At 42.0% G+C, this 25363-nt stretch overlaps 2 protein-coding genes across 5 annotated transcripts in view; one reads left to right on the top strand and one right to left on the bottom strand.

The window, feature by feature from the left end:
- Positions 1 to 2247, top strand: part of ift74 (intraflagellar transport 74) — a 31687-nt gene extending 29440 nt beyond the window's left edge. The window contains exon 20 of one of the 2 annotated variants that reach the window (XM_023950307.2): positions 1089 to 2247. In XM_023950307.2, the coding sequence (XP_023806075.1) occupies positions 1089 to 1201 (113 nt within the window). In that variant the 3' untranslated portion in view covers positions 1202 to 2247. The remainder of the gene's footprint in view (positions 1 to 1088) is intronic. The other variant, XM_023950305.2, reaches the window with a different exon arrangement.
- On the bottom strand, positions 1391 to 24920 carry zcchc2 (zinc finger, CCHC domain containing 2). Of its 3 annotated transcripts, XM_078938300.1 has the most exons (15): positions 24184 to 24862; positions 23866 to 24118; positions 19903 to 20023; positions 19672 to 19742; positions 19263 to 19334; positions 19010 to 19110; positions 11646 to 11749; positions 8895 to 8957; positions 8080 to 8134; positions 7875 to 8001; positions 6567 to 6634; positions 6403 to 6485; positions 5255 to 5371; positions 3690 to 5183; positions 1391 to 3520 (listed from the first exon to the last, which is right to left on the bottom strand). In XM_078938300.1, the coding sequence occupies exons 1-15, from the start codon at positions 24273 to 24275 to the stop codon at positions 3459 to 3461; spliced, it is 2883 nt and encodes a 960-aa protein (XP_078794426.1). In that variant the 5' UTR covers positions 24276 to 24862; the 3' UTR covers positions 1391 to 3458. The 3 variants fall into 3 exon arrangements, with proteins under 3 accessions (XP_078794426.1, XP_023806072.1, XP_023806071.1); XM_023950304.2 differs by having other exon boundaries at positions 7875 to 7998; positions 23866 to 24920; XM_023950303.2 differs by having other exon boundaries at positions 23866 to 24866.
- Positions 24921 to 25363: the final 443 nt, after the last annotated feature.

Genomic DNA, 25363 nt, shown 5'->3' on the forward strand with positions numbered 1-25363 from the left:
CTGCATCCACCTGAACAAACTCCCGTTTTCTCAAAAAAATACACTTATCTCATTTGTATGTAATTGTTATACATTTGCATTGTATTGAGGGAAATAAGTATTTGAACCCTCTTGCCAGAAAGACTTAATACTTTGTGTCAAAGCTCTTATTAGCGGCACAGAGGTCAGATGTTTCTTGCAGTTGATGAGCAGGTTTCTGCACATATCAGAAGAAATTCAGGTCCACACTGACTAAGATGTCATATGGAAAATATGACATCTTTTAACCCTTGGATTTCATGTAATCCATGGACACCAGTGAAGATCACAAATCATTGAAGAGAAAAGGTTCAAGGCACTGTCTTGTGGGGTCTAGATGACCCAACTCCCAATGTTAAAGTGCCTAGGATAGCACAAGGGTTACATCCACTGAAAGCTCTTTATTCTTTCCCATGCTGGAGAGTTTAGAGTCTGACTGATGGACTAATTCTGTGAACGAGTGTCTTCAGTTCAGTTCAAATACTTATTTCACTCAATGACGCATTCTTGATGTTCTCTGTGATTTTCTGTTCCTCGCTGTTCAAATGAACCAAACATTAAGATGACAGACTGTCTATTTCTTTTTAAACAAAGGAAACCTACAAAATCAAGTCAAATACCTATTACCTCCACTCTATTAACCCTCAAGCCTGCAGTCTGCTGACTTTCCTGGACCTTTTGTCGTCCTCATCTTCTCCTCGTAACCCTTGTGCTATCCTTGGCACTTTAACATTTGGAGTTGGGTCATCTAGACCCACTGGACAGTAAGCTGAACTTTTTTTCTTCAATGATTTGTGATCCTTACTGGTGTCCATGGATTACATGAAATCTTTCCACCTTTATCCACCTTTGTCATGGTAGGGAGAACACGTCAATGCAAGGGTGTGGTCATCTAAGATAGCACAAGGGTCAATCATAAGAAAAATTCCCATCACCACCTTTTCTTTCAACATCTTGTCCACTTTCCTACCAGCCCCTCCTTTCATCTGCCGTCATTCCTGCATTTCCTCTAAAACCTCATTTGGTGAAGCGTGTGTCCTCTCCTGCTGTTTTCTTAACTGCTGCTGCAGTCATCGCCTCAAAGACCCGGGAGAGCGACTTTGCCCTCGTGGCCAAGAATGTCTCCCAGCAGCTGGCTGACTACAACAGCATGCTGATAAAGTCCCTGCAGAACAAGAGCTGAGCTGGAGCCAGCTGTCTCCACGTCATTCTTCATGTTTCATTTCTTCAAGCAGGAAACATCTGACTTAGGAATGTTTTGTGTTGTCCATGCAGTCACTGCTTTATTTCAAATTGATAACAAATATATTCTTAATTTTTCAACTAAATTTCTTATTTGAGGCATATTTTAACAAAATAACTAGAACTCAAGTTCACTTCCTGTTTTTATATTTATTGCTTTTAATTACAGGGAGAAAAAAATCATTTGCATAAAATCCAACTTACTCTAGAAATATATTCAGCCTTTTTCCAGTACATGGGCATCAAACTACAGTAAACATTACAGCTGAGGATTGCAGCAGCGCCCCCTTTATGCGCGTGTACACTACAGCATTTTACACACAATCACAACTTGACGGCTTGTTCGGAACGCCACCTTCCTCCACCCGTCCAGTTCCAGACCTTGATTGTTAAGTCTCCACTCAGAAAAAAAGCAAATGTGATGGAACAGAAAAGAGTTTCAGAATAAAAGTATCTTCATGGTAAAGAAGCATTTGATGCACATCAAAATAAGACACAGAAAGATGGTGGAAACTGAGGCAAATGAACATTCTACTTTTTGTCCGATCATCACCACAGACTCTAAATGTTTTTACTGCAAATATGACATATTGGAACTTTCTGACTGGAGGCCAATAACAGCTGCTCTAGTTGTGAAACTTTCTCTTCTCACATTTTGCAGACTCTAAAAAGCTGCTTGATTACCTCATCAAGCCTGTAACCCTTATGCTATCCTAGGCACTTTAACATTGGGAGTTGGGTCATCTAAACCCACTAGACAGTGCGCTGAACCTTTTTTCTTCAATGATTTGTGAACCTCACTGGTGTCCATGGATTACATGAAATCTTTCCACCTTTATCCACCTTTGTCATGGTAGGGGGAACACGTCAATGTAAGGGTGGGGTCATCTAAGATAGCACAAGGGTTAAACTGTCAGGTTTATGAATTCATTACAGCAGATGAAATATTTCAAAATAAATGTCACTGAAGGGTTCCTTCAAACTAAACAGTTTATTTTTTTTTGTTACAAGACATGTTTTCTTAAAAATCACACACAAATACACCACTTCCTCCCACTCAGGAAATTTAACTCTAATCAAGTGTTGTATTTTCAAGTTTATCTAGATATAGATATCAAATAAATCTCTCATTCCAAGCAGGTCCAGAAAACTTAAAAAAAGGAAGGGGATTTCTGTCAGTGTGCTTAAAATATTTGACTGTGATGGGATTTTTGCTGCTACGGCATGTGGCGCCGTCCTGCAGGCAGAACCATCTACACAGGCCATTGCTGCTGCTTCAGTTACCATAAAACCAAAAAACTGAAATGTTTAGTTTTATAACATTGCTGGAGAAATCATCCAAGAGAAAAAAGGGGCGCAATTCCTTCAAGATAAACCATTTCCTTCTAAAAAATTCCTCCACCACAAACATGGATTTGAAGGATGAGCAGGTAAGTGTAGTTATCTTCATTTGTAGCTTAATTTAAATCACTTTCACTCTAATATATTACACATAAAAAACTGGCTGCACTAAAGGATATCAAAAACAAACAGCAGTTTGCTTTTATTCAGCAAAAAGGAAAAGATAATGCTGTTACAGTTCATGCTATGCTTTAGTGCATTCATCGAGATTTAAAAAAAATAATAATAATTCCAGAGCAGCAATCACCTTCCAAACATTCTGTATGAGTGGCAAACAATGCTCGAGACTTTAGTTAAAATTCCTCACGAGAAGGTGTACATTCATTTCAGTAATATCGAGAAAAGAAAAAAAAAACACTGTTTTGCTTCCATTAGTCTTTTTGATTTTTGAAAACACCTGTACAAGACGATAAAATCCAAAACAATAATCATGAGGAGAAAGGATAAATAGGCTCCTTTTGAAATAAGTGTATTAAGAACATTCGAACTGACACTAGAGTCTCATGTAAAAACCAAAATACTCTTAACTTTCTAATAATTAATAATTTAATGTGTTCCAACCCTCAGTGCAAAAATATCAAAAAGCTGGAGGGGAGGGGGAGTAGGCTTCACATGAATGACATGTTTCGAGTCATCTCCATGGAAACGAGACAGTTGTCAGGCACATGTCAGGTTTGTCCATTGAGCCCTTGTAGGTCACTCTGCTGGAGGACAGGACAGCTGCCTCAGGGAGCCACTCCCGCGCAGTACCTGTGGAGGGGGGAGGGGGGGGGGGGCAGAACTCTTCATTTTTCCGTTTAGTCAGCATTGTCAAGAGCTTCTGAAACGTGGGAGCCCGCGTACTTGAGCCGGAAACCACCTGCAATACATACGCAGCTGAGTTTAGGATGTGACCAATGACATGACAGAGAAATGAAAAGGTATCTTTTCTAATAAAGAAAAATCTGATAGTTTATGACGCTAAAAAACTAATGATCAGCGTTATTTAAAAACTGGACTTTATTTTGAAAACAGAAAAGGAGCTCCACCTTGCTGGCTGGAGTCCATGGAAGGCTGGTTGCAGTCCTGAGCGTAGTGGCCGCTCACACCGCAGTTGAAGCAGGAAATGCTGCCGTTCTTCTTGTTGACTCCGCCTCCTGCAAGAGCAGCCAGGGGCAGCATCCCCAGAGGACTCGGGTAAATGTGCTGGTAGACTCTCTGGCAGAAGGACGCTGCTGGAGCCAGCTGTTGTTGGATATTGTAGTTGGCAGCAGCAGCTGCGGCAGATGCCACCGCCGCCACCTGGCTGCCTATCATGTCTGAGTGGCTGTGAGATTGAAGGTAGGGAGACGCAGGGGGTGGAGCCGTGGCAAAAAACGGCGGCAGGGTGGCGGCACCGTTGGCCTGGTGGGAAGGGGGGGGCTGGGTGAGGTAGCTGTTGCTGCACAGGTTGGTGAGCTGGAAGAGAGATGGATGAACGCTGAAGACGTGGCGCGTCGCCATCTGGTGGCTAGGAAAGTAGAAAGGAGCCTGGCAGCCGGAGGCGGCGCTCACGCTGCTGCCGCCGCGACTGCCGCAGTTGTTGTGGCAGCCGCATGTTCCACAGCCTGCGGGCTGCTGCTGCTGGGGGGGCAGTGGTTGGCTTTGCTGGAGGGTTAGGGGGCTTCCAGTGGTGGTGGGGGCGGTGCTGCTGCTGTGGGAGGAACAGTCACTCTGTGTGGAGCTGTGAACGAGGGAGGGGCTGTGGCTGCGGGCAGGGCCCGGGCTCTGAGTGAGGGCAGGTCCGGAGGAGGCCACTCCCGGCACCATGGGGGCTCCAACGGAGGGCAGAACAGAGCTGGGTACCAGGGGGATGCTGTAAGAAGAAGGCATGCCAGAGGGCAGGGTTGGGCCGTGCCCTCTGGCATGGACGGGGGAGCTGTCCACGTGTGGCAGAGCAGCCAGTCCTGGGCTGACGTTGACCGGGTCCTGGCAGGACAGCAGGGGGGAGGAGTAGGAGGTAGGCCCAGGGGACATGACTCTCATGGCTCTGACGGGAGGCGGGTGTGAGGCTGCGGGACTGGACTCTGGCGCTCCCTCAGGACAGCAGGGGCTTTGAGGCAGGGCTGTTTTGAACCTCTGGACCAGGGGGTGCACCCCCAGATTGGCTGGAGGGTGGAGCCCAAACGGTGAGATTCCGAAGGGGAGCACCACCTCCCTCTTCTCGGGGTCTCCGACTGCACCTGGGGCTTGGACAGCTGGAGGTGCTAAAGACATCTGCACCATCATTGCCTCAAGGGCCTTTCCGTCAGGAACGAGGCTCTGAGCTGGGGGAGAGACCACTGGGATTGGTGAGTCAGCGGCTCCATTGGGAAGAACACAGGACACAGGGTTTATGAAGGACAGGGGGGGGAACTCGCCGTCGGTCTCAGAGCAGAGGGTCTGCATCTGAGGCTTCAGGTTGTTGGAAGACAGACAGTGGACCCCGTCCACCACAGCCGGATCTGTGAAGTACACAGCGGCAGCGCCACCCTTTCCGCCGTCATCCGAATGGCTGTCTGTGTCTGAGAAAAAGAAGCGATGGAGTCAGCGCTTCAGTTTGGCTCAGTGCAGCTTGTTTGTGTCTACGCTTCACCTTTGTTGTTATCGTCCTCGCTGTCCAGGCTCTCTGTGCCGCGGTGCTGGGGGCTGGACGGTGAGCTGTAGCTCTCTGACGACGTGTCGCCGCAGGTGTCAGGAACAGACACGCCCCCTGAAAGAAGGCATTGAAAATATTAGGGCTGAAACGATTCCTCGAGTTACTCGATTACAAAAATTCCTCGAGGCAAAATCTCTGCCTCGAAGCCTCGTTAAATTCCAATGACGCGCACTATACGCGCGGCGCAGGGATTTGATTGTGTCACATGGACCGTTTATTCACACGGACCTTTTGAATTTAGTTGGCGCGATGGCAGAGAATAGATCTATAAAAAAACGGCAGAAATTGTCTTAAGTGTGGGATCATTACACACTTAATAAAGAAGAGAACAAAGTGCAGTGTCTCTACTGCAAAATAGAGCTGGCATACCCGCGTGTGCCGCCGGCAGCGAGCGAGGGGCGGCGTCAGCCGCTCCGCGCCCCCTCCGCGGCGACCAGCGCGGGCCGCGGAGGGGACGCCGAGCGGGCGCCAAGAGGCAGGGTCTGGGACAGGCGGTAGCTCGCCTTTTGGCGGACCGCGAGGCTTCTTTAAGCATTGCAAAAATAACAAAAGCATTATTTTTACACGAAATATAAACAATGATAATGATCAAATATGTTTTTCTGATTATTTTATTTTTAATGGCCTTCCATTTTGGTGTTGTGCCACCCTTTCAAAGTCTTCTGCCCCCCCCATACAAAATGTTCTAGCTCCGCTACTTCTCAAGACCAACTTAAAAACACCAAAAGTAACATTTGCATCAGAGCGAATCTTTAAAATCAAATGCTTGTTCATTTTACAACCACATCATTTTTGTTATGCAAGATTTGTTTTGGTTGTTCAAAAACACACACAAATCGTTTTATCAGATTAACAACTTAAAAACACCAAAAGTAACATTTGCATCAGAGCGAATCTTTAATCTTAATCGATTAATCGATCGATTAAGTGCTAGATTAATCGATTACAAAAAGAATCGATAGCTGCAGCCCTAAAAAATATTTGATGTTTTGATTCCAAGAAACACATTTTCTGAACCCAAGTGTATCAAGTGATAATACAATCCTCCATGTCCTTCCCTTCATTCAGTCAACCCGTAAGCTCACCTTTTCTCTGAGGTGACCGTGCTGCTGCAAGGTTACCAACGGTAACCAAGACGCCTCCTTTGCCCTTTGATCCGCCCTTTTCCCTGCAGAAATGGTGTAAAAGACACAACATTAACAACATAGCGGTGTAGCAGAAGGAGCCAACTCCTTATAACAGCACAAACCTGTCTGCAGGCTGGACTCTGCTCTTCATCTTGGAGACGGCGTGGCTCCTCTTCTCTGATTCACGATACTGTAAAGGTTCAGAATTGAGAGTGGGTGCCAAGAACCAGAGAAAAACTCTACTCCTCGTGATTGGAGATAGGCAGCAAACAAGTAAAGTTTACTGAATTTAGGATGCTAAAGCCGCACACCTTTCCAAGCCTAACTAGGAGATGGCGCTCCATCAGCTCACGCTGATAACAGCGTCACACAGATCAAAACACACCAGAGGTTCTACAATCATGAACTGGTCTTTATGGAACTGATCCATGGTGAGGAGGATTCTATTCTTCACAGCTCTCCATCAACTAAAGTTTTTTTAGGATTTATCCTTTTCAACAAAGATGACATATCTGTGATAACAAACAGCAGAAAACTCCTGCACAGCGTTTGTTCAAACTACTTGAACAAACGCATTCACAGCAGGATCTACAGGAATACATTTGCCTAGTGATGCGTCGGCATAAGTGTTGAGCTCATAAAGTGGAACTCGCGTCTGTCCGCAGGAAAAGTCACGTGACCAATAAGCCGCTGTGTCGGTGCGTCTCAGAGGAGCCAAACAAGCAACTGCATCTACCAGCAGTGGTGCAGACCATATTGAATTTTAACCATAAATAACTGCTGTAATAAACTTTAAAATTTAAATAAATTTTTTCTCCAGCTTTGAAAGGCTGTGTCATACACCCACTACGTACATTTTGCGCATATTGCACGGAAGAAAGCTGGTCATATGTAAATACTGTATACGAAGAAAAATAGAGAACATATTCATGGGAAAAATACTAATCACGAATGAACAACGTCAAAAATCACCACACAAAGAACACGTAAATCAAGATAGAACAGGAACCGCGTTTGATTATTGTGTTGTTTATATGCAATTCACTAGTGAGTCGTGCATCAATTACATGATATGTGCTCCGTATGCGTGAAAAGTCAATTAGACATCCTTCAAAATGGTCGTGGAAAGACACAAGTTTGTGTATGCATTTCGCAAAAATCCCGCACAATCGCATACATGTTTACGTAATATTTGCTTATAAACTATGTAAAATATGCATAATGTGCATAATTCTCAACTGAACAAAAACAATGGCTGTGTAACACGGCCTTAATAAGCGCGTCAAGAAAACACAATGAATGAACGCAGGCAGTGTTGAGTTAGGTTCAGCTTTTGATGGAGTCTAAAACTTTTCATACTCATGTTGGTCATGTTACTAAAGAAACAAAATGAGACATATTTGTGAAAATCTTATCCCTACTGCCTTCACCTGCTCCTTCTCATGGCTCCCCCTGGGTGAACAGTTCTTCTTCCTCCACTCTGCTGGACCATTAACCTCCACAGCATGGCCCCCCCTCCGAGTGTCCACTTGGGAACCTTTGGCATTGAGAAAGCTGCTGGACAGATCATCATATGGAAATCAGAGGCAGAGTTTGTGTTTTCTTCTTTACATTAACAGACGTGCTGATGCTCACAGAGGACAAGGACTCCTGGATCCGGTTTTTTTCTTGTGTCCCTGAACGTAAGGCTCTGAGGAGGAAAGTAAACACTAATTAGATCTACATTAATCAGAGTTATCTGCAGCAGATAACTCCTGGGAAGAAAAGAAAAATATGTTTTTGATTTTGTTAAATTTTATTTAGGGCAGAAAGTTGATCTTATATATTAAAAAAGCTTAGAGAATTAACCAGCAGATGGCCGGAAGAATCCACTAACACTGAGAAGAGAATGTAGCTTAACTTGAGTTTTTCTCTATGCAAATCGTTGAGAATCATGAGCTAAATAAAAAAGAAAATGATGTTTAAAATGTTGGGATATAGAAGCTATGCTGGGTGGGCTGCAGGCTCCCCTGCTGATGCCGCAACAAAAATTATTCATTTACGTCTTTGTTTTCCTCGTAAAACTGTTGGGGTCTCATTTTGGTTGCCAGTTTTGTTGCACCGCTAATGTTAGCTTGGGAGTGGGAGACCCTGCAATCTCGTGGGAAAGAGTCCCATCCACAACTCAGGAGTGAATTTATTAATGAACTTCTCCAGGTCCACAGAAACAATGTCCTAGAAAACTACAACTTTTTGGGCTAAAAACGGCATCATCATAGTTAAAATACCCTGTGGACACTTTGACAAAAGACAAAAAGAGGATCAGGGTGGGACCATAATAACTCCGTGACCAGCTCGTCTGCTGCTTCCAGTTCAGCATCATTCAGCATCACAAGACCTCCTAAATCACTCTTTCATTTCTGTCTGCTCTCTTTCTCTCAGGTAACCAGAAATGAGGTTGCAGAGCTCACCTTCCTCCTGACTGGAGGCGTCTGAGCAGTCTTGGTGGTATGCGTTATTTGGCTGGCAGTGGCCTGTTGGAAACAAGAATTGAAAATGAATCAAATTAAATTAAAAAATAAAGGAAATTTGATGACATACCCCTAAAGAAGTGCTTCTCAAATAGTGGGGCGGGCGCAATGCGATGCCAGGCGCAGTAGTGCTTGGAAAATAAATCTAGTCCACTATTGGTTCTTATCTGTCCTATCACAGAGGTTTTTTTTGTTTTGTTTTTTACTTTATTGTTCAGAACAAATAGAACAAATATGTATGACAAGAACAATAGTCATAACAACGAGAATGCCAGGGGTTGGTGCATGTATTACAAAAAGAAATATTACAGAAACAAATTACTATGCATTGAAAATGTTCAAAGACAGTTTTTAAAAATATGCATGGCCTTTTTGTTTAAGCTATTAGAGAGTGTGCGAATAAGATTCGAGTTCTTTGATTATTACAGGGGAAAACATCCTGAAACTGTGAATTACCGTCCCCTGCAGCTGCAGCTGCGTGTTCCCATCTCCTGTCACACGCGCGGCTGCATGTGAGAACGAAAGGGGAGGGGTGGTGGGCTCAGTCTGCCAGGTGAAGCGGGGCACGCAGGGCACTGCAAACCCTGCCTGGATTATGCAACACCATCGTGTGCCTTTAGATTCCTCAGCTCATGCTAATAATGTCATTCTTTATGAACTATTGTAGACATTTTGATGATGTGTCTTTATTTTCCATAAATGTATTCTTTGTCTGCCGGTGGTTTAGTTGGGGTCAGTATTTGACATAAAGACAGCCGGTAATGCAGGAAAAAAGCTGCACTTTATGAGATCATAAATAAAAAATCCATTGTTTAGAAAAAAAAATCAGAACAATGTTTTTTACCTATTTGTTCAGACTAAAAAATATTAATGTTTGAGATCAATTTACATTTAATATTTAGCAATTTAATTATTTTTCTCAGCATCAAATGGTTCAGTTGGTCAAAATTTTTCTAGTTTAAATAATGAATGAAATATTTTTTTATTTAGACTTCAACAGGGTTTCTGTGGCTAAATAAAGTTAATATTTGTTGTTATATTGCTTTTTTGTTATTGTTAGAAGATACAATTTTAGGTATACTTACACAATTTTATAGAAAATACTCATTAGGTTCCAGTGTTGGTTAATGTAATCAATTTTCTGGTAAGATAAAGCATTTTCATTTGACCGTAACAGTATTTGATTTACATGGCAATACTTTGTGTAACCAGATGCTTCAATATTTAGTAAATTTTTGTTTTTAATATTTAAAGACTTTTTTAAATGTCCATCATAAGAGGCAGTTGATATTAGATGTATAGAAGAAATAAAGATGTAAGTAGTGACATCTGAGTAGGTTTCGCTGCTGTTGAATATTGGTATCGAAGGATAACTAAAAATTGGGGAGGACAACCAAATATTACTTGCCAGGTTGTCTGGAGGACAACCATTTTTTCCCCTTATTTCTAACGCTGTTGTAGATTGAGGATGTGAATGTGCTAATACCGAGCGCATGTGTAAGAAAGAGCAGGGAGCTGCAGCCGAAGGAGGGAGTGAGAGCACGGGGGTGGAAGCATCATGCTCTGGGGGTGTTTTTCTGCACAGGGGACAGGACGACTGCACTGTATTGAGGAGAGGATGAACGGGGCTCTGTATTGTGAGATATTGGGCAAAAACCTCCTTACCTCAGTCAGAGCGCTGAAGAGGGGTCGTGGCTGGGTCTTTCAGCATGACAATGACCTCAAGCACACAGCCAAGAAAACCAAGGAGTGGCTCCGTTAGAAGCATATCAAGGTTCTGGAGTGGCCTAGCCAGTCTCCAGACCGAAATCCAATAGAGAATCTTTGGAGGGAGCTGAAACTCCGTGTTGCTCAGCGACAGCCCCGAACCCCGACAGATCTAGAGAAGATCTGTATGGAGGACTGGGCCAAAATCCCTGCTGCAGTGTGTAGGTTGTTAACAAAGGCTTCTGTACCAAATGTTAAAGTTGTTTATCTCAAGTGATCAAATACTTATTTGTCACAGTAATATACAAAATAAATTGTTTAAAAAAAAAATCGTACAACGTGATTTCTGAATGTTTCTTCAGATTCTGTCTCTCACAGTGGAAATGCACCTATAATGAAAATTGATGTCCCGCCGCATTAACCACAGAGGGTAAAAAAAAAGCAAGAATAAAATCAGGGGACGTCTTTTATTATTGACTTAATAAAAATAAGAAAAATGTTATAAAGTTCAGGAGGCCCGAGCAAACTGCCTCCCCATCCAGTAGCGGGTCTGTCTGCCGCTAACTCGCCTCCTGCGAACCGGCATAGTGATCGGGACCGCTCCAGCTCCATCGGCCCTGCGACAGACTGTCCAGAGCGTACCTGCCTTCAGGGATTTGGTTTAGATGGGTACCAGACCTTTGCGCACCAACCACTACTCAGCTCAGCTGAGCTGTAGAGGTCTTCCGATAGACATAAAACATGGCTTTTTAAGATATTTAGGTTGTGAGATTTTGGTTAAAAACGTCATAATCAAAATTAGAATCAAATTAAAACACCACTGGGAAAAAGTATCCATTCGGAATTGGGAAATGTTATTAGTGAAAAGGACTTTTTTAAGGATCAACAACTTTTGGTGACATTTATTAACAGCATCAAGTGATAAGTAAATATGTTTTGACCTCTGCAGCAGATCAATATAAGAATATGGAGCTGTATACTCACATATGGAACAAGTAGGTTTAGAAGAGTGAGCTGAGTCACAGGTGAAGAAGCTGCAGACCTTCCTGGTCTGTTTAAAGAGCGGAGGAGCCGACAGAAACCGTTCCCTGCAGGAGGACAGAGGGGGCGGCAGAAACCACATGGATCAACACTTCTGCTGTTCTACATCACATCAAGACCACCTGAGACCAACATTTACACATAAAAACAGTTTTTTAAAGCACTGAAGTTGTTGCTGAGCTACTAAAGTATTCTAAAATATTTCTGGAGTTTAAGTCAACAGAACAGGGATTATTCAGTTGTGATCCAAACATGTCAACAGAAGAAATTCTGTTCTTTCCACTCAAAACTGTTTTTTAATCAATAATAGGAGTTTGGAGCCTTCTGTAGACTCTTTCCTATAGCAATCACACATATTAAACCACATTGACCATTATTGTTGTTTTTTTAATAATTGAAATCCATATTGCTACAGAGGGTTTCCTTTCCTTTAGCTAGTTTACTTTAGCAGATTTTTCCGTTCATGTGCTGTCATCTGAGCAGCCATGAACAGTTTCTACATGCTTTCAGTCAAGTCCAACTGATGCAATTCCGAAACTATTCCAAAATCTATCCTTAAAGTCCCACTCCAATTACCTTTTGATCCATTTTAAAAGCTTCCCAATGTTTTTTTTAATTATGGTTCAAAAACTATGTCATACTAGGGCATAGTTTCCACAGAGCAGCAGGAGTTAATCATAAATTTACCTTTTGGTTGTGGGCATTACTGTTTGCACTGAGTAAGCCTGCCCCCCATTTCCTGTCACCCATAACTAGGAACTCCCTGTTTACATGGTCTCCCACTAGCTTACAGCCCTTTACACCCCCAAGCTAACATTAGCAGTGCAACAAAAATGGCAGCAATATTGAAGTTAGGGGTTGTGACGATCACCGCACTTTTTTTTTTCAAAGTTCTGCATATGGTGCGTGATTGGAACTATAATAAACACATTCATCTTTGCTGATAATTTACTTTTTCTGCTAGTCCTGTGTTCAGACTTCAAGGGCTTCTGGGGGAAATCTTTTATTAGTGTTCTCTTTCACTCCCTGCGCCGTGCCTCTCACTCCCTCTTGCACTGTGCACGCTCCGTCTTCTTACACACACCCGCGCGGTTTCAGCAGCACATACACATCCTCATTCTACAACAGAAGTTTCAGTCTCGCGAGGAAATACGACAAATTTATTGCGTTCTAATTATTAATTTCCAATGTATTCATTTCCATTACAGGCTGTGCGCACTCGCAAGCGTCCGCCGGAAGATTTTATGTTTGGGGGGGTTCGCAAGAGTCCAGACATCGCGACTCTTGCTGCTTCATCACAGCGGTGATCAAAACTCCCAGACAGACAGTGTTTGTTCTGGGGGAAACCTTTAATTACTGTTCTCCTTCACTCCATTACACCAAACATGAACGCGCACTGTTAGTGGGAGTGAATATCACTACATGTTTTGTTTGGGAACTATTTTGTGCAGCGCAAAGTCACGTGTCTGTATAAACAAAGGCGGAGCCTCCTGCCCCGCGTTCTTCATGGGTAGTGGCTTAATGGCTACTGGAAAGGTGAAAGTGTCTGCAGTCTCATTTATTACTGGGTAATATATAATATTCTGAGAAGATGTCTGTACCAGAGAGCACAGGTGAAGGTTCGTGTGCAGCTCGAGAGCGGTCCGCTGCAGAAGAATCAACATGCACGCCTTCCTCCTACACACGCAGCGCGCTGACACACATACACGTGGTCACCTCTATAGTTAGTTCATTAGTTAGATAGGTAGTAGTTAGTTGTTACTGTTATTTGTTAATAAAGAATATTGTGTTGTAATTATTGTATTTATTTGCTACGCGGCCGCAGGGGGATTTTGTGTTTGCCGGGGGGGTGGGGATGGGGGGGGTCGCACACAGAGACCCGCTGCTGGATGGGGACCCAGCCTTCTCAGGCCTCTTGAACTTTATGATATTTTTATTATTGTTGAGGCAAAAACAAAAAGGGTCCCCTGATTTTATTGTTGTTTTTTCACCCTCTCTGGTTACTGCGGGAAACTAAGCAAGCCTTAAAAGTCGCTCAGAGAGAGAACACAAATGCAGAGAACACATTAGGATATATAACTTTAAGTTTGATTTTAAATATATGCAGCCAACAACAAAATCCAGCCTTGGACGCACTTAAATATGGCAATGTGCCATCTTTTCTTCCCCAGCACCTGAGCTTGTGCAAGCTGGAGGGGGTAAATCAGAATTGTGACATCACAACAGCCCATTAATTCAAACCGAGTGTCTTTGCGACAGTTTGACTGACAGCGATTTAAAAGGAAAATTACTCAGAAATGCAAAAATGAAATAATTTATTACATTTGGTCTCTTCATAAAAACAATGACATGTTCAAATAAAAAAACAAAAAAAAACTATTTTCATAGTTAAAGGGGACTTTAAAGGGGACTTTAAACAAAAATTACAAATGACAAAATATATTTAACAAAAACTATTTTACTTTGACATATCATTTGGGAACTACAAGCAGTTAAATTGTTTGTAAAACAATGCTGCAGGTGTTTAGTTATGGCGTTTCATTGATGCCATAAAGAGAAATAGCGTAAAGACACCTGAGCAGGTGTATTCAGGAACTGAGTGAGTGAACCTTCCAACCACGCAGGCACAATTCTAACCGAGCGACCCCGCATTTTAAAACTGCACCCCTGCAATCATAACTGAGCTGTGATCTACCGCGGTCGCTTCCTCTCTACGCCCTCACCAGGATTTGCGCGCAGTGTTAAGGGGGCGTTTTGTCACTTGGGGGCGGAAACCTTTCTGGTTGATCTGATTGGCCAAAATTTGCATGTCAAGTCTGGCAAGGCAGCAGCGACTTTCTTTTTGGGGATTTAATAGAAAAAAAAAACAGTAGCTGTAATATGGATTAAAACGGTAACAAATGCAGTGATTTTCACAACTTGTAGCACAAAAAACCCGCCGAACTTTCTTACCTTGGTCTTGGGTCATTGGTCAACCTTTTAATCCAGGTTACATCCGCCGTTTTTTTTTTCTTTTAAAGCCTCTACAAACAGGGGTGGCGAACAGGTTTGACACAAAGAGCCGACATTTTTAACTGTGAGAGTTAAAGACCCACAAACACGCAATTAAAGCCAAATTATTTCCCATAACACACTACTCTCCTAGTTTCAGTTTTTTTTTTTTTTTTTTACGTTAACACACACTGGTAAAACATGCATGCAGGTGTGTGTTTTAAAAAGGCAGCAATCGCAAAAATTGAGTTGGTTGAGATTTATTTTTTCAGTCATCAATCAGCATCCAAATATCCATCAAAGTCCTCACGTTCTGCATCTGAAATGAATAGCTGGGCTAGATTTCAATCATGCCAGCTTCCCTTTCGTCATTGTCAGAGTTCGTCTCGTTGCAGTGCTGCTCCAGAGATCAGTGCAGGCAGACGCGTCAGCCCCAGCTTTAGTTCTACAGTCCAAAAGTGTGGCATAGTTCGCTCGTGCGAGACTTTGCTTGAAAAAACCAAATAAGATATTTTATAACACCACCAAACTTATTAAAACTCAGCAACTCTGCTGGAGGGGGTGGTGGTGAAGGCCAATCTGTAGCGAGACTGAAGGAGAACAGGTAGTTGGTGTTCAATTTAGTTTTAATATGCCTCTTCCCCTCAGTATGATCTGTTTTATTATATATTTTATATTTATTTGAATGTTTTGTAATGGATGTAGCCTAATTTTAATCAATTGGTATTTTAAATTATTTTAATTGATCACTCAACTACAAAAACCCATCAGGACACATGTCCCATAATGCTTTGTTTTGTAGTCATAAGGGCAGCTTTCAGTCAGTGCAGTCCTAAATTTCCAGCTGCGTTTGGTAGGTTGGGGTCTTGCTCCCGCCCCTTTCTCCTGATATTTTTGTGATGATTGACAGGTGATGTTGGAGCAAAAACAAAAACATACATCACACAACAGGTGATCTGCGCAGCGTTGAGTTCACCTGGGTGATCTCAAACACGCTTATTGTCCATCTTGATGGAAATTCAAACATGAATTTCCATCAGTTTTTGAGCATCTCTCTGGTCTCTGGTATCTGTATCGATTGTTCTGATCTCCAGTGAACAGCGCCCGTTCTTTTACAGTTTACCTTCTTCTGTCAGTTTACCTTATTGTTGCATCTTCAAAAGTGCAGAATAAAATGTGACACTGAATTTGAAAAAGCAAAGTGTAATTTCTGAATATGTTATTAAAGTATTTATTAGTAATACAGTGGAAATGAGTAGATTTGGTTTGCATGTTGATTTACGGGATCCGCCCCTAAATTTTCTGGTTGTGCCCCTAAAATTTTCAGTTGGGGGCCAAAGTTAGTCTGGAGCCCTGATCTGGGTTACTTAAAGGGAACTGTACATAAAGCGGACCAAAAACTAGTAAAAGCTCTTCTTGTGGCAGCAACAAACTAACAAACTCTACGTACCTCTTTATATTGAGTTTTTCTTTTCTTTTGTTTTTCATTCAATATATACTGTTTCAATGCTTCTAACTTTGTTCAAGTGTTTAAAAATAATAAAAAGATATTTACAAAAAAAAAAAAAAGGAGCGGAGGATGGACAGCTTTTCATTGTCATCTGCTGGAAGCTCCTGCGCTCGAGTCGATCTTCCAAGCAGCCTTGCCTTGTTTCCGCAGAAACTCAGCTGCTGCTGCGTCTTCTTGTCTTGTCAGAGTTTGTTTGCCAGCGACCTCACTTGCGAACCATGGATTCATTATTTTAAATTCTCTGGCAGCTGAGGTTTGGTAAAGTTAGAAAGATCTTCACAGATTCGGACTTCCGGCCTCAATAACTCTTCTGATAAATGTTCAAATGTGTCAGCAAGTATCTTAATCTTTTTGTATTAACACAGAGAGTGAAGTACAAATGCATTTTCTAAAGAAAAAAGATCACTGTTTTTCCTTTTAATCAGAATTGTTCATTTCAAGCTGTGAATGCAGACATGCAGCGATCCGGCTGCCACAAGGGACCGAACTGCAGCTGCTTGATTCCCATTTTACTCCGCGTAGCTGATAGCTTTCAGTTTAAACTGTGCTTCATAATCGTGTCTGTTTGCATTTCCAGGGTTTCCAAAGTTGTTCTGCATTATGCACATATCTGCACCTTTGCACTGTGTGTGTGTGGGGGGGGGGGGGGGGGGTTTCTTTCACGTCCTCACCTCTCCCTGTACCGTTCTCACGCTGTTCTCTTCTAGGTCCTCTATACCGAAGTCACACAACAAAACAATAGGGCCGCTTCGTACATTTTGGAGAAAATGTAAGACTTTTATGTTCGCCTTACGGTTGTGAAAGTTCTGTATATAGAAAATATAACAAAAGGCAGAGAGCAGCCGCCTGTTAGCCCCCCCTGCTCTGAAAAATGAAAGTCCCGCCTGCTGCCTTGCCGAATTTGACAAATTTTGACCAATCAGATCAACCAAAAAGGTTTCCGCCCCCAAGTGACAAACACATCCCTGAACACCACCCCCCAAGTAACAAAAACGCCCCCTTAACACTGCACGCAAATCCTGGTGAGGCCGCAAAGGGGAAGTGACCGCGGAAGATCACAGCTCAGTTAGGATTGCAGGGGTGCCGTTTTAAAATGCGGGGTCGCTCAGTTAGAATTGCACCTGCGAGGTTGGAAGGTTCACTCACTCAGTTCCTGAATACACCTGCTCAGTTGTCTATACGCCCTTTCACTTTATGGCGGCAATGAAACGCCATATTTAGTGAGCTGCAGCAAGCTTGAACATCTCGTAGAGAGAAACACTTCTCACACTTGACAGAGAGTCTCTGTTTCAGGTTTTAAAACAAATTTGTTGTACTTCCACTTTTGGTAGCAACAGTCTTCAAACAGATTTTCCAGCTTGCAATTTGTTGCTCCAAGTTTGAAAGTCACAAAACTGAACCAGTTCAATAGAACTGAGGAAACCATTCCTGTTTTGGGAACAAGCTCCTCTTTGCTAGGAGCCATGAGAAGCTCAAGTGTAAATAGTTTTAAAATAAATTAAAATCCAGATGTTACCAAATTTATCAGTAAAACTGATTAATCGCACCGCCCTACAAATAAGCTCTGTCCAGTCCTATTTTTTTATCATCTTTATTTGAACTAGTGATAACGCAAGTATGAGTGTGAAGTCATAATGATAAGAGCCTGAAAATATTGTGTTATTTTGAAATACCCAAATGTACAGAGTAGGTTTATGAAGCCCTTTGAGTTTGTAAACAGGGAGATAACCAGAGGGTGGAGTCACCAGAAAACAGGCCGATAGGTTTCACTTTCCTGAGTTTCCTTTCCGCCTAAATGAAAGTCCTGCTGATACAGGTACCGGAAATTCACCAAAGCAGTTTCTTAGGTAGCTCCGAATAACAGTGTCAGGCCTTCGGACACTTCAGCCATTACTGCCATTAAGTTTAAATATTTGATGTTTTTTTTTTGTCAATAAGCTTGTTGACTAATTGTTGACTTATTCACTAAGCTAATAATAAGCATAAGCTGCCTCCATTCCCCTTTCAAATCCTATTTTTAAAGTCCTGTGTATACTTATATTTTTTTCATTTTATGGAAATTTTGATTTGAAATAAATCTTTTATCTTGTAATAGATCGTTTTTATGAGTTTTTTATGTTTGTAACCCATAAAAAAATTCCATTTAAGGTGATTTACTATTATATTTGTTCAAAAAACTCTTCCTTTCTGAATGCTTCAGAGAGGCCGACAAAAGCCTTCAGTTATTATCCACTGAACTGTGCTGCAGCACAGAATAGGAATGTACTAAATATAGGAAACGGGTCTGAACTGGAGAAGTCAGAATAACAGAATGAAGTGACCACAGAAACCGCAGTTCATCTAAAGAGAAGACACTCCTCGTTCTGAGAGTCGCCGGGGAAAGCAGAAGCCAGAACAGGGCTCCAGACTGCGAGCAATTGGTCGCATTTTGCGACCAAAATTTGAGAGTGTGCGACTGAATTTTACATCCAGACGCACATGCGCGACCAGTTTGTTAGTATGATCTGTGTTATTATATAATTTATGATTATTTTAATGTTTTGTGATGTATGTAGCCTTTTGTAATGAATTGGTATTTTAAATTATTTTAATTAATCACTCCACTACAAAAACCATCAGGACACATGTCCCATAATGCATTGTTTTGTAGTCTGTAGGGCAGCTTTCAGTCAGTTCAGTTTCCAGCTGTTTCCGGGTAGGTTTGCCCCTAGGTAGCTGAAAATAAAAGACACTAAACCTTGATGGAGTTTACCATTCAACATTAAGTAGACCTGCATCTGGTATGGGTGAGAAGGTGTGAGCCTACCTGAGGTTTTTCTCCACCTCCCTGCTCTCATACTGGTCCCCTTGGTTCAGAAGTATCAGAATACTCTTCTCAAAAGACTCTGTGGTCTGATCCTTTGGAAGCTGCAAAGTGACAAGAAAGTCAGACCAATGTTTGTATAAACACTCTGTGGTAGATCATCCACTTCCTGTTCATGGATGAAGTCAGGACATCATCGAAACTGACAAATGAAATGATACTTGACTTGAAAAAATGATCAGATAAAAACAGAAACCTTAAGAAGGAAGTTCTCGAGTTCATGGTGGGTTTTGGTCACACGACTTGAGGAGGAGTCAGACCACTTCACCTGAAACACAGCAGAGGACGGTTTTCATCAGCACGAGATAGTAGAACACCCAGAAAAGAATTGCATGCAGTTTATTAAGATAATGTGAAAGGAAATTACATTCTGTATCTGCACAGATGCGATGTTTCTCGGATCCATTTGTAAAAGTTCTTCTCTAATGTGAGAGTCAGGGTTCATGGCTAGTGTTTGGAAATTAATGTGATCAGATAGTATACTTGTGTTTCCTACCATAACAGTGCCTTAAGACAAAGCCTTCTCAAAGCATCACCAACATAGGAGTGGGTCTTTAAACATTACTGACCACTGACATAACATTTTTCGCGTCCGATTAACTCACCTCAAAGTTGTATTCCTTGTCGGCTCCGGTCCGAGAGACACTACTGAGCACAATCCCTTCAATATGCACTGCTGTAAGAGCAAATAAGAATTCTAGTTTAACAATCATTCATCCATGAGAAGTTGACTGAAATGTTTTTATGGAGGACTTAAATTCCATGATTTGTTTCCAGGGGTCTTAAAACAGGACTAGACAACTCTAACCAACAAGAAAAATAACTTTTCTGTTCACCTTCTCTTTGTGTTGCCCACCGGCTGGGCCGTCGGTTCTGACAAGCAACGTGGGAGGCTGTACACTCTCCTAGACCCGGCACGGAGGAGGGCATGTATTCCTCCTGCTGACCCACCAGCTCCTGGAGATCACAACCACAATTACTAAGAGTTAGTTCATAAATTATTTCAGTAAATTATTTAATATCAGTAAATACTTTTTCTACATTTAGGTTTAAATGTTTGTAAAAATGGCAGAATGCTTCTTATCTTTGTCACTTCAAATGAAAACTTAAGGTTGCAAATAATAGCTTGTTGTTGCGATATGACTTGCAGTACATGAACAAAACTTAAAACAAAAAACAACTAATACCTTGTTTCCATTTTTCTGCAACAGTTTTTTAAATAAATGTCAACATAGCTTAAGTTATCCTCCAGACCCACGTCTACACGGAGGGCAGACATTTAACATAAAAAGGCCCCATTTGATTGGTCAGCAACATGAATGGGTCCATCTGATTGGTCAATTGAGTATAAGGCCTGGTTTGATTCATTAAGCTTTCATGAGATTGTCTTAACATGCGTGTAAGGATTTACGGTACCATTTATGGTACCGTAAATTTAATTTATACCATTTGCGTAGCGCAGAAGATGATATCTCAATGACGATAATTTTCACCTATAATGTGCAGGCCTGCACAGTGACACAAAAAAACCCTACAGGGATCTGTTTTTCTACTGAATCCAAGACTGAATTACAAGCACATCAATTAAAACATGAAGAATTTAAGCAATGTAAGAAAAAAACATAAAAACTACAAAAAATACACTCATCCAGCAGCAAACTAAAGAAAACAAAATGGTGTTGGCTAATTAAGGGCGCCACATTTGGACATGACCAGGTTTTGATCCCAATAACCACACCAGAAATACACAAGGGAGTGTCTTAATTACTAGAAAAAAGGTTCATTTTGAACATGCCATCTATAAAAAGGGCAAAAACTCACTAACTACCAACAATCCCCGACAGGCTTACAGTTTAGCTGTCAATAATTTCGGCAAATACCTTTAAAAGAGTAAAAAGTATTTTGAGATGGTACATGCCAAGCTCATATTTACAGTGACCAAATGCAGAAAAAAATTGACCGTCAAACTAAAGTAGCCAATTCTTCTAAATAGTAAACAAGAATTACGAAATAAATCAAACTACTGCATCCAAAATTCATTTAAATATTTAATTGAATATTATTTTCCCTATATTGCTCTTCCATCCATTCCTCCATTGTGACTCTTTGGCTTTGAAAAAAAGGACACCATTTGAATAAAATTTAGGGTTTGTAGTTGTGGTTAGTTTCATTTTTAGTTTATTAAGATTTGTCCTTTGTGTTTGGATTTTTAACATGTCAGACAACATAGCAAGATGATGGTAAAAGCTTCATCTATCTATACTGATAGAAACATTTGACTTGGCTTTTGGTGCCTTTTTAATTCACGTAAATCTGCTGCAGCAGGGGGATCTTATGACACAGTGTGGGTTTTATTTTAAATGGAACTTGCATCTGCGTCACAAGTAAAATATGTCAAAGTTGTTATTTGTAGAACTATATATCCCTTTTGTAATGCAATTATTGTAAACATAAAGTATAACTCTGATTCCCTTTAGGCCACGTTCACACTGCATGGCTTAATGCTCAATTCCGATTTTTTGAATAAATTAGATTTTTTTGCAAGGCCGTTCACATTTCCAGTTAAATGCGAACTTTTGTGATCTCCTGTGTGACTGTGAAATTACCCAGAAGTGACCCGCATGCCCTGAAGAGTACTCAACGGTGAATGACGTCACACGTTTTTTGCGGAAGTGGCTAACGTTAACAATGAATGTCAAGAACAGTGCTGTCAACAGCAGAGCTCTTTTTGCATTATACTTTCACAAAGGAGCCAGCACAAATACAATCTTCTCATTTTAAGAAGGCATTGGAGCTAGGAATGTGTATGTGCTGGAGCCACGCACATGTCTATAAGAGATAGGAGAGAGAGCGTGCAGCGACAGGAGGGAGTGAGAGGGGGCAGCGGAGGTGTGTTGGGGGAGGGCATTCATGTGGTGTGTTACGGAGGAAGGAGAACGATAACTAAAGAAGGCTTGCCCCAGAAGAAGTGCTATTGACTCTTTATTAACCCGCTCTGGAGAATCTGAGGGTCCGAACGGGGAAGTGAACCCCGAAGAAGGATCCGCCTTCAGCCCTGGAGAAGGTCTCCCTCTCGCTTCTGACTAAGGTTGGAAAGGGAAAATAAAAGTCATCGCGGGAAAAGTTGAACACCACGCTCGGCCTTTGTGCTGGAATTTTTTTTTAAAAACTGCCCAGTTGCGATAACAGCCCTCGAGTTTGGCCTGAATAGAGCTGTCACCCCAAATGTGAATCAAATCTGTGACCTCGCTTCCCTTCCACTGACTGGTCTCAGCAGCATCGTCCGTTGATGTTTATGTTCTCGTTCCTGCCTACTTCAACGCAGAATTATGACGTTTGTTGCGTATCAACGGGTTGGATACATGTGGCCTGGCCGTTCAGACAGAGGTTGCATTTCAAAAGATCGGATATGTATCGGATTCAGGACCACATACCCAAGTGGCCTGGGTCACATTTCAAAAGATCGGATCTGTGTCGTTCAGACTGTCATGAAAAGATCAGATACAGGGGCAAAAAAAATCGGAATTGGGTCGTTTCAGCCTGCAGTGTGAACGTAGTCTAAGAAGAACAGCACCGGCTCTGCAATGTGTATTTATTATGTATTTATGTTGTATTTATCTGCCACATCTTAAAGTACATTCCATGAAAATATTGTCCTACATTAAAGTGGTCCGTGCGTCGCCAGCTCATTAGCATCAGAATCATAGTTTAGGTAGCGTCTAACAATGGCTGCATCTCCAAATCAACACTATTATTGTACTTGCTAGTTGCTTCTGTAAGTCCTGCGAAAAAAGAAAAAAAAATATCGGAATTGGGTCGTTTCAGCCTGCAGTGTGAACGTAGCCTTAGATCTATTTTTAAAAGCTTTCCCAGTGGTTTTTATAATTATAATTATGCCAACTTTAGGTTAAATAAAAAAACTGTCGTTGTCTAGGACATGGTTTCTGCAATTTCACATCGGCGTTGTGGACATACGACAGAGTTTAAGGGTCACCAAAAGAAAAAGTAAAATTACGAGATTTAAAGCATCACCCACGAAGTGGGTCCTTCGTAAATTTACGAAATAAAAACTCTTAAATTTCTGACTTACGATCTCGTAGTTTAAAAAAAATTGTTGCCCTAGAACTCCGTCCCTTTGTTTATACTGTCCTGCTAGTTGACAGCCCCTCACAACCCAAACAAGCAAAATCTGAGCCATCCAGCCGTACAGTTTAGAGCCAGATGCCAGCCTGGACGTGAAAAATGAGGATGTATATCCATCAAATATATTTTACATGTGAATGCATCAGAATGGAGTGGAGCAGGTAGCTGGTAGTCCGCCGACTGTAGTTTGTAGTAACAACTACAAGCGTATTTCATACAAGTGAGTAACCCTACTTTAGCTAGCAAAATCTATTTGTAGATATGATTCAAATCACACAGAAGAAACATTTGCATTTTTTACTTCTGAAATTGTGAAAACAGACTTTTTGTAGACCTGTCTGAAACCTTCAAAATGAACACATGCACCCGTGACCGTGAGCCATTCCAGCCTTTGGCTTTAGCTCCTACTAGCTTGTTCCAGGTTAGCATGCTCTGCTAGAATTAGCTGCTAGCTGCTTCTACTTTTAGGAACGTTTCCAATTTCAAATCCTTAGAAAAATTCCTTAAGTTTTGATAGGACATAAAAATAGATACGTACTATATAGTTATGCATTGGTTAAAAAAAAAACATTCTTTGTCCGATGACCACCTAACGATAACACGTTGAGGTATCCGTGTCTAACAGAAAATCTGAAAAATGTTGCTGCTTTTAGTACCGTGGTCGCCGTCTGGGCGTTTATTCTGAGCTGCCTCTGCCGTCTCTCCTCCTCCAGCAGCAGCTCGGTTTTCTCCAGCAGCCCGCGGACAACTTCCTTTTGGTGGAAATGGAAGGCTGGGTGAAGCGAGGCCATGGTAAAAAGCAGCGCCAGCTGCTCCAGAGCCTCCGCCGTGGTGTCGCTAGCGGAAAGCTCGCAGGGCTCCTTCTCTGGCTCACGATACGGAGGGTAGAAAGTCTGCGGGAGAGGGTCCCTGAACGGAGGGAGGGAATAGTCATAGTTTCTGTAGAACAACGCCAGGTCTACATTGTTCAGTACCCGGGAGAGTATTCCAGCACACTCCCTGTTGTCAGAGCCAAGTAGCGAGAGGAAGACCAAGAGTTTGGACCGCACCACTGGGTCCAACGCATTTGTCAGCATCCCCACCTCGCTCAGGGTGTTCGCTCGACACTCATGATCTCTTAAAACGTGGTAGTCCTTCCTCGCAAGATCCTCTAAATAGGATCCCAGAAAACGGAGTTCCAAGGGTTGACACATATGTAACAGCCCGCACATGAACTCGATCCGCTTAGCGGGGTTTGAATGTAGGCCGAACCACTCGAAAACGGTCTCTTTGTCCAGTTGTGTTGCGTGTTTACGGGGTCCAGGTGGCTGTTGTAGCCTCTCGAAGATCAAGGAAGATGTCGCCGTGGGAGCAAGTCGGGGCTTCGACGGATCTAAAGAGTCGTCAGGCGTCTTGTCGCCCCTTTCCTCGCCCGTTCTCATCTGTAGCTTCATCTTCAGCATTATCAGCGTTGCAAAATAGTCTTTAAAGTGTAAACGACGGGCAAATATGCATTATTAACAACTAGCACCGATTCGCAATACTGAAAACAAACGCACCTGCAAGTCCTTTTTACTGTGTTTTTTCAGTTAACTAATAATCTGACGCGGATAAGCTAATGATGTCTTTTTTTCGCAAGTTACCGTCTTCTTCTGCTGAGAGAGTGCGGCGAATGTCTTATGCCTGTCGCCACCTGGCGGCTGTTGATGGAACTACTGGGCGAGACCGGCAGATAGAGAACGGTTCAGGACTAGTTTTATGGAGTTATTTCAGTCTCAATAATCAGAAATGCACACAACCGGTTTTACAAATACACACGCTCCGATTCACAAATGTCATTTTATGCAAACGCGAAAAATAAATTCGGAAATACACACCCTGTGTTTCACAAACACACACATTGTGTTTCACAAATGCACACTAAATGTTTTACAAATGCACAATAAGTGTTTCTCACAAATGTGCACACTGTTTTTCACAAAAACATTTTAGAAATTCACAATAAATGTATCAGAAATGCACAGTAAGTGCTTCACAAACGTGATTTTTAGTTACACATGTGGTGTGAACTCACAGATCATTCGAATTGCAGAATGTGCATTCAAAATCCAGTTGTCGTTTGTGAATCTCCCCGTGTGTGTGAGAGATTTTTCTACGGTGAATATTGAGACTCAT

This window comes from Oryzias latipes, chromosome 20 (genome assembly GCF_053564925.1).
Source record: "Oryzias latipes strain Hd-rR chromosome 20, Olatipes_Hd-rR_3.1".
NCBI classification, from domain to species: Eukaryota; Metazoa; Chordata; class Actinopteri; order Beloniformes; family Adrianichthyidae; genus Oryzias; species Oryzias latipes.